General features: G+C 36.3%; 1 protein-coding gene across 1 annotated transcript; it reads right to left on the reverse strand.

Annotated features, from left to right (window-relative positions):
• Positions 1-383: 383 nt before the first annotated feature.
• Positions 384-899, reverse strand: LOC132043905 (secreted RxLR effector protein 161-like). The gene has a single exon (XM_059434369.1). It carries the CDS (start codon positions 897-899, stop codon positions 384-386), a length of 516 nt encoding a protein of 171 aa, XP_059290352.1.
• Positions 900-9,719: the final 8,820 nt, after the last annotated feature.

Raw genomic sequence — 9,719 nt, forward strand, 5'->3', positions numbered from 1 at the left:
TGTAACAGTATAAAATTGAGTTAGATGCCACCAAAACACTTTTTAGCATTGTACCTATCCTCTTAACACAACCAATCATTGAGGGAACTTGTAAAGAGGCAACTAGTTCAACTTGATCAACCCCAACTCCAAGCGATTTATTTCAAAGTCTCCTTGCTTAGTGCCTTAGTGAAGATGTCTGCTACCTGGTCCTCTGTTTTGCAGAATTTCATACAAATCAAACCTTTTTCAACTTTATCCCTTAGGAAATGGTGCCTAACATCAATGTGCTAGGTTCTTTTTTATTGCACTGGATTTTTTGCCATATTGAGTGCACTTGTATTATCACACAACAAGGGTACACAATCAGTAAGAACACTGAAATCATCAAGATGTTGTTTGATCTAAAGCAATTGAGCGCAACAAGAGGCAACAACTACATGTTCTGTTTCTGCAGTAGATAGAGCCATATAATTTTGTTTCTTTATACCCCATGAGATCAAGCATGACCCCAGAAAATGCGCCATTCCAGATGTGCTCTTTCTATCCACCAAATATCCAGCATAATCAGCATCAACATATCCAACCAAGTAAAAATTATCTCCTGATGGATAGAAGAGGACCAGGTTCGGAGTCCCTTTGAGATACCTCAGAATTCTTTTTGCAGCCTTCAAATGAGATTCTTTTGGACTTGATTGAAACCTTGCACAAAAACTAACATTAAACACAATGTCAGGTCTGCTAACAGTCAAATATAGTAGAGACCCAATAATACCCCTATACATGATTTCATTTGCAGGAGAACCAAGTTTATCCATGTCTAGTCGAGCAGCAGTGGTTATAGGTGTAAAAATAGTCTTGGAATTTTCCATCTCAAACCTCTTAAAAAGCTCCTTGATGTACTTTTGTTGACTGATCATGGTTCCTCTTGGGGTTTTGTAACACCTTGTTCCCCTAACTAGGTTACGTTCATGATTTGAGACTTAGAAGACCAGATGAGAAGTGTGCGAGATAAATTCGTCTCGGTTCAGTAAAGTCCCTCTTATACGACCAATTATACAGACCGTATATTATTATGCGACCCGTACTTTCAGTTCATATATTATAGGGGGAAGATTTCAGTTTCTGCCAAAGTTTTAAAACATTATACGGACCGTCTTACAGGTCCCTGAAACCTGTTTGAAAGTTCTCAGTTTCTGGATTTTAAATGTTGTGAAATATGGACCGTATAATTTCCCGACGCAGTTAAGCATAAATATGTCATGTTCAGTTCTTTTTCCACTTTTCACATTCCCCAAGCCCTAGAACGAAGGTGTTCTTCTCCCAACAATCCAAAACATCAAGGTAAGTCAATCCAAGCCCTTCCAAATCAATTCTAACATGTGTTCTCATAATCTAACAATGAAATCATTGTTCTTAACATAGGGTTTTCAAGAAAACCCATTTAAAGGACTCAAGACTTAAACCTTGAATTCTTCTTCCAAAATCAGATTGTTAATACAAGTTTGGAGCATTTACCAGGTATGTAAGGTTACTATCTACGTGCGGGAACATCCTTGTTCTTCCCCGCGCCACTTCTTTCATAAAGTATGAAGTTATACGAAAACTAGAATTTTTAACCATGCTCATGATAACCCTAGGTCCATGTACCATGCTATACTAAGTATTGAAGTATTATTAATCCATTATTAAGTTCTTAATATTTCATTATGATAATTGAGATTCTGTCCGTAATCCATGAAAACCCATACTTTGTGGGTTCTTACATGCAAGTTATAATTATTATGTTTATTTTCAAGAAAATACTCTATATGCTTTACACGTTTTCATGCAAGAATACTATGAAGTGATATCCATGTGCATGCAAGTTATGATTTATTAAAACCATGGGCTCAAGTGCCACCTATTTTCCATATTCATGTTTTTAGAAGTTGCACAAATTACCGAGAAGGCTTCAAGCAACCTGAAACTATGTTAGCCACCGTAGGATGAGGATCGCTCCGCCTATGTTTAGGACAATTCCTTAATAATGATTGGATCCTTTCATGTTATATTTATATCTCATATCCCTGGCAAGATATGGGAGCTCTGCTGGTAGAGTGCAAGTACCAGAACCATATTATCGGTTATAGTTATGCTTGATAAGTTGGTATTTTACCAACTTATTTCTTCTTTAATCTTAGATTGTTGCTATGTTTTGATTGAGAAAATAGTGCATTTAATGTCGTTTACTTCCATTTTATAGGTTTATATGATTGAGAAGAGCATCGGAAGAAATCAAGTGAAAATAGAATAAAAAAGGGGCCAAACTGGACAGTTTTGCAAACACTGCAAAACTGTCCAGTGCAAAAACGGGGCAGATCTGCAAATTCCGAAAATGAGTGGCTATTTTGTTCTAATTTTGATTGGGAAAATTAGGGGACTATAAAAAAAAGATAAGAGAGAAAATATTGTCATCTTTGGCCATTTTGCAAGCTTTGGAGCTAGGGTTTTTACACCACACCTTGGGAGAAGAAGATTGGAGCTCTTTAATGATAAATTTCTTAACTCTTTCTTCAATTCCTTACTTTGTATTGCATATTTAAGTGTGTTGTATTTTATTCCATTACTTGAAACTTGTTTATGAAAATATGAATTGTTAAAGTTTTGGATCAAACTCTTGTTTGGCTTATGTATTGAATGATTTTTATTTCTAATGAAGTGGGTCTTTGTTGCTTTAATTAATCTTGTTCATTAATGTTTCTTAAGGGATTAACTAACCCTAAGACTCGCCCATTTACTTTGATTGAGCTTGGAAGAGAAAATCTAGGTTGGGAAAGATTAATTAACAAGAATTTGGGTCATTAAACCCAACTAATAACTTGAGCTAGGAATAGGAAAGTTACTTGAGATTCAATTGGTTGTGCTTGATATCACACTCTAAGGCTTGGAAAAGCTTAGAGTGAAATTCATTTATTTGGTTGGAAGACTTTCAATGAGATTTTAGAAACCATTATCTATTAACATAAGCCCGCTCTTAGTTGTAAAATCATAAAATATATCGGATCGTTACTTGAGAGTTGCTTGTATTGATCATTTTATTCGCTTTCTAGATTAGTTTATATTTTTGCATTAGTTATAATTTTATCCCAAAAAAATCAAATTATTATCAAGTGTTTGGCTTAGCGTAGAAAGTGATAATTCATTACTTGTTTAAATCGCCTAGCATATTGTTTCGTGGGATCGATCCCGACTCATAGTTGGGTAAATTATATTGCATACGACCGTGTACACTTTCTCTTTGAGGAGTGGATTTGGACGTTATCAATTTTGGCGCCGTTGCCGGGGAACAATTTGGCGTATTTGAGTCAGTTTAGGATTTAAGCTTGCTTGCTTTGGTCCAAACTTGTGAATATTTGTGTTGTTGTTTCGTTGCTTTATTTTATTTTTATATATAAAAAAAATGGCATCATTCCATGAAAATGGGTCGGATGGTAGTTGTTCATACTTTGATGACCTTTGTCCTTATTGTGGAGGACCCCACTCTTGGCAAACTTGTTTAAAGTCTCTCGGGGGAGGATTGTGCACACAATCTCAAACCTTTGAGTGGAGTATATGTGATAGATGTGGAGGTCAAAATGATCATTTGGCTAATTGTGCTTATGTGTCCTTCCCTTCCCCGAACCCCCACTATGACGATTCTACTTTGTGTTGTGACTTTGATAGGGACATGGAAGTGGAAGAAGTTGAGATTGGTTAAAATGGAGAGTTTAAGCTCATGATGGAATGCCTATCTGAAGGAGGAAATGAAAAACAAAAAGCCTTGGAGGAATACTTGGAAACTAGTCTTCAAAATGACTTGATGAATGAACACAAAAATCCTCCATGGGCATTTGAACAATATCAAAATGAACCTCAAATGCTCAATATGAGAAGATAATGCCTATGTTGGAGGCCAATCATGAAAATGAGGAATCAAGAATTGAACACCGTCCAACCGAATCCATGCGTATTGGAGATGCCAAAGAAAAAAGGAAATTAGAGTCATCGGTGTCATGGAAAATGTTGAAATTGACTCTAGTTCATTCTTGGGTGAGGATGTCAAAGATGAGGCAAATTTAAAATTTGGGCGCAGTGGATCACATTCCAACCATTTTTCCACATTGTGCTTGGTTGATGATATGAAAGTTAAACTAATCGAGCCTATGGAGGATTGTGGAGATGAAGAAGAAAGCGTATTTATTTTCAAATTTGCAATGCTAAGAAGACAAAATGACATTCCTTACCTAAAGGCCAAAAAGTGCAAAATGCGATACCCGAAAGTTGGCCTCCTTGTTTTTCTACCACCGCCCCATGAGCGTCATCATGATCTTGATTCAAAGTTGGGGCGCAAATTCATATCTTCTAAATGGAAGGAAAAGTGGTAAAGTTGGCAACCGTCGTGCCGCGACGTTAACTCAAGCGCTTGGTGGGAGGCAACCCATCGTTTTAAATTTTTTAAGTCGTTTTTGAAATTTTATTTTTTAGAATAGTTTATTTTATTGTTTTTGACTAATCTGCAAAGTTTCATAATTTTTGGAATTGTTTTGAGCAGGTCGGGGTTTTAAAGCAGCCACAAACCAGTAGCTGCTATTGAAATGGATCCCAACAACCACACCAAATTTTTAGGTGACAGCACCTGCGTTTCGCATGTCATGCCTGTGGCTCGCAGGTGCTGCCAGTAAAAAAAAAAAAAAAAAAAAAATCTCTTTTTTCAGGTGACATCACCTGCCACAAAACTGTGACTCGCAGTCTTTACCAATGTCTTTGAACATAATTTTTTTTTTTTTCCTACCCTCAAACTATTTTATGTTTTGTTTTGATTATGTGCAGTGAGGACACTGCAATGTTTGTAGTTGGGGGTGGCATGTGGTAGCATTATTATATTTTGGTTATGCATAAATTGTGCCTTGCCGAGCTTTTGTCTTATATATGGATATTGTGTGCCCTTGCCGGGTTTCGTTTGTGACTGTTGGTGTGGCTGTGGATAGACATTGTTGCAAATGGAAATTGCTCAAATTTTTGAAGATTTTATTTTGTTGGCATATTGTGGATTAGTCACTTTTATTATTTTCTTTCGTAGCTTCTTTAATTAGTCTTGTAGTTTAGGTGTAGGTTCTCCTTTGAAGAAAAATATGGTAACTCTTGGCTTGTTTGGTACTAATAGAGTTAGTCTCTTGCATGTGAAATGTTAAAATGCGAATACCCCTCCAAATTTTTTGTGAAAGTTAAAAAGCAAAGTGCATAGGAAAGAATGACCTTTGTGACAACTTTTGGCTCATTTGGTGACTCTTTACCTACTAGTTGGGTTTACTTTGGATTATGAGATATTGCTCTATTTGTTCTTGCTTAGGAAGTGAAATTGTTCCATCTTGACTAGTTCATATGCCATGTGTGGTGAGTGTTTGTTGAATAATTCTTGTACTTACTTTTATCATCTAGAACTTGCCCGGTTAGTTTTTCAATGCTAATTTTGATTATGTTGGTTGGAGAGATGACCTTGGGCTATCTTTGTGATTTTTGAAAAAGCCTCTTTAGCCTTTCTAGCCTACCATTGCATAAATAATATCACTAGTAACCCCATTTGAGCCTATGACCTTTTCTTTGATTGTCACATTACAAGCCTTTACCCTTTTTGATGAAATTCTCTTTTGAACCTTTCCCTCCTTGAATGTTAAATTGTGAATTTGAGGCCAAAAGCCTAAGTTGGGGGTGCTAGTGTTGCTTGAGAAGTTGTGAAGATTGATGTTGTGGAAAAGTCAAAAGAAATGAAGAAAATTTGAAAAATACAAAAAGGTTGCAAACTTTTTGTGCAAAAAAATGTATCTTTGTGAAAGAAAAAAATAATATTAGAAATCAAGAAAAGGGTTGCACAAAAAGAAGTTGGAATAATTGGGGAAACTAGTATGCAAAGGAAGGAGTGATGTTTTGAAATGAAGAGGAAAGTGGACAAAAGGTATTGTGTAGTGTTCAAGGAGGGCGTAGTCACTTGTATCCCAAATACTTATCCTACCCTTCCCTAAGCCTACATTACAAGCTTAAAAGTCCCTATGTGATCTCCAACCGAATGTTCTTGAGTTAGTGATGATTGAAAATAAGGGCAAGCTTATGGTGTGATATTTGTTAGCACTAGAATTTCTTCGTAGAGTGTGAGTGACTTTGTGTATAAGTCCCTTGTGTTGTTGTTGTTGTTGTGAATATAGTGATTTTGGGACTTTCTTTCTTGTGAGGGCATATGAATTACGATAAATTGGTGATGTTGAAAAATTTCAAGTTGAGTCAAATGAGCATATCTAGTAAGCTACTGGTTTTGAATCACTTATTGAGGCTTGAGTGTTGTCGCTTGATTGTTTTGAAACTCCATTGCATTCTTGAAATTGTATTTTGAAATGAGGGAGTGATTTGGTTGAAGTTTCACATGCTTGTAGCCTAATTATTTGTACCAATCAAAGTCATGTGTTTGTGCTTAAAGTAGACTTTTTGACTTGGTATGATGTTGGTGCACTATGGAGTCGATTCCTTAGAAGGAAATTGTGTGTTTTGAATTGCTTGAGGACAAGCAATAGTTTAAGTTTGGGGGTTTGATAAGTTGGTATTTTACCAACTTATTTCTTCTTTAATCTTAGATTGTTGCTATGTTTTGATTGAGAAAATAGTGCATTTAATGTCGTTTACTTCCATTTTATAGGTTTATATGATTGAGAAGAGCATCGGAAGAAACCAAGTAAAAATAGAGTAAAAAAGGGGCCAAACTGGACAGTTTTGCAAAAATTGTCTAGTGCAAAAATGGGGCAGATCTGCAAATTTCGAAAATGAGTGGCTATTTTGTTCTAATTTTGATTGGGAAAATTGGGGGACTATAAAAAGAAGATAAGAGAGAAAATATTGTCATCTTTGGCCATTTTGCAAGCTTTGAAGCTAGGGTTTTTACACCACACCTTGGGAGGAGAAGATTGGAGCTCTTTAATGATAAATTTGTTAACCATTTCTTCAATTCCTTGCTTTGTATTGCATATTTAAGTGTGTTGTACTTTATTCCATTACTTGAAACTTGTTTATGAAAATATGCATTGTTAAAGTTTTGGATCAAACGGCCCGCTCTGAAGAATTCATGATTTATATATGTTTCAGGCCGGTGAGTTTTGTTTTGCTTATGTATTGAATGATTTTTATTTCTAATGAAGTGGGTCTTTGTTACTTTAATTAATCTTGTTCATTAATGTTTCTTAAGGGATTAGCTAACCCTACGACTCGCCCATTTACTTTGATTGAGCTCGGAAGAGGAAATCTAGGTTGGGAAAGATTAATTAACAAGAATTTGGGTCATTAAACCCAACTAATAACTTGAGTTAGGAATAGGAAAGTTACTTGAGATTCAATTGGTTATGCTTGATATCACACTCTAAGGCTTGGAAAAGCTTAGAGTGAAATTCATTTATTTGGTTGGAAGACTTTCAATGAGATTTTAGAAACCATTATCTATTAATATAAACCCGCTCTTAGTTGTAAAATCATAAAATATATTGGATCGTTACTTGAGAGTTCCTTGTATCCAAGATTGTGGCCATTGATCATTTTATTCGCTTTCTAGATTAGTTTGTATTTTTGCATTAGTTATAATTTTATCCAAAAAAAAAAAAAAATTATTATCAAGTGTTTGGCTTAGCGTGGAAAGTGATAATTCCTTACTTGTTTAAATCGCCTAGCATATTGTTCCCTGTGAGATCGACCCCGACTCATAATTGGGTAAATTATATTGCATGTGACCGTGTACACTTTTTCTTTGAGGAGTGGATTTGGATGTTATCAATGCTCTCCCTACTTATAATATTTTACTCATGTTATATCTATATGTATTCATGTTCATGATCAGGCTTCAGTTTCAGTTTCAGTTTCAGTTTTTATGATATTATTTCCATGTCCCATGTTATTTCATTCAGTTGCTTTACATACCAGTACATTCAATGTGCTGACGTCCCCTTTTATTGCTCGGGGGCCTGCATTTCACGATGCAGGTACGGATTTACAGGACGATGCATCTGCTCAGTAGGACTTGCTCATATCAGCCTATTGGTGAGCCCCATCTCCTTCGGGGTTTAGTCAGTCATTTATTCTATAGTAGTTATGCATTAAAGGTAGCTGGGGCCTTGTCCCAGCAAGTATGATTTTCATTTCAGACTCATGATAGAGGTTTCATAGACTAGACTAGTCAGTTATGTTATGTCAGACATTCAGAGTCGTATAGCCATCTTTGGCACATTCATGTTATTTTCGCACCCATGTTTAAACAAGTATTTTTATTAAGTATTATGACTTATTATGTTTTATAAAGGCTCATCATGCATACACGTTATATTCCGCTTATGGTATGCTTCATGACGATTCAGCAAGCCATGTGGTTCGCTCGGTCACATGCAGTAAGGCACCAAGTGCCGTGTTTCGCCCAGGTCATGGTTCGGGGCATGACAGGTTTGCTTCACTTGTAGCCCAAGAATGAAATTCAACTTACCCATCATGTTCACTGCCCATAAGCTTTGCCAATTCTTCACACAAGGAGTCATTTGTGGCGCCAAAAATGATATCATCAACATAAAGTTGTGGCATAAAAAATGATATCATTAACATAGACTTGCACAAGCAACACATTTCTCTCTTTTTTCTTCATAAATAAATTGTTGTCAATTTTCCCTCTTGTGAAACCATTTTCAAGAAGGAACTTTGACAGTCCCTCAAACCAAGCCCGAGGAACCTGCTTTAAACCTTACAGTGCTTTGTCAAGCTTATAAACGTGCTCGGGGTGCTCATGACTTTCAAAACCAGGAGGTTGCTTGACAAAGACTTCCTCTTTAAGATAGCCACTTAAAAAGGCACTCTTAACATCCATTTGGAACAGTTTGAACTCCATATAAGATACAAAAGCCATAAGAATCCCGATTACTTCCATTCTTGAAACAAGAGCAAAGGTCTCATCATAGTCTATACCTTCTTCTTGATTTATCCTAGAACTACTAGCCTTGCCTTGATTCTTGTTGCATTTCCAAATTAATCTAGCTTATTGCGAAACACCCACCTAGTTCCAATCACTGTTCTGTCTGAAGGCTTAGGGACCAGGTGCCATACTTTGTTTCTCTCAAATTTATTGAGCTCCTATTGCATAGCAGTTATCCAATCATCATCTTTCAATGCTTCCTTGATATTTTTTGGTTCAATTTGAGACAGGAAAACTCAGAAGGCAAGTATGTTTCTTGCCCTAAATCTAGTTTGAATACCAGAATCCAAGGGAGTGATCACATTTTGCAGTGGATGAGATCCTTTGTGCTTCTAATTTGATACTTGTACTTCAGGATTCGAAGGACCAGGTTCCTCCATGTTGGATCCATTATTAACTTTATCAGACGCTTGACTATCATGATTGGTCTGTCGAGCCTCAAGGGTACCTGGTACAACATCAGCTACCCGACACTCAGCTTTGAGTGGAGTGATGGAGGAACCAGGTTCTTGTGTGCCTTTTGGATATTCCGGTGAATTTGTTTCATTGCTCTACTTGACTTGGCTCATCAATTCAGTCTTTCAATTTAAGATTTCTATGGCTTCATTAGGAACATAGAAAATTCCCCATCCTCAGCTTTCATTAGTATGTGTCCGTTTATCACCCAATTCATTTGATTCATCAAAGATTACATGCCCACTTTCTTCTACACATTGAGTTCTCTTGTTTCATG

Source organism: Lycium ferocissimum, unplaced genomic scaffold, assembly GCF_029784015.1.
Source record: "Lycium ferocissimum isolate CSIRO_LF1 unplaced genomic scaffold, AGI_CSIRO_Lferr_CH_V1 ctg300, whole genome shotgun sequence".
In the NCBI taxonomy this organism is placed as follows: Eukaryota; Viridiplantae; Streptophyta; class Magnoliopsida; order Solanales; family Solanaceae; genus Lycium; species Lycium ferocissimum.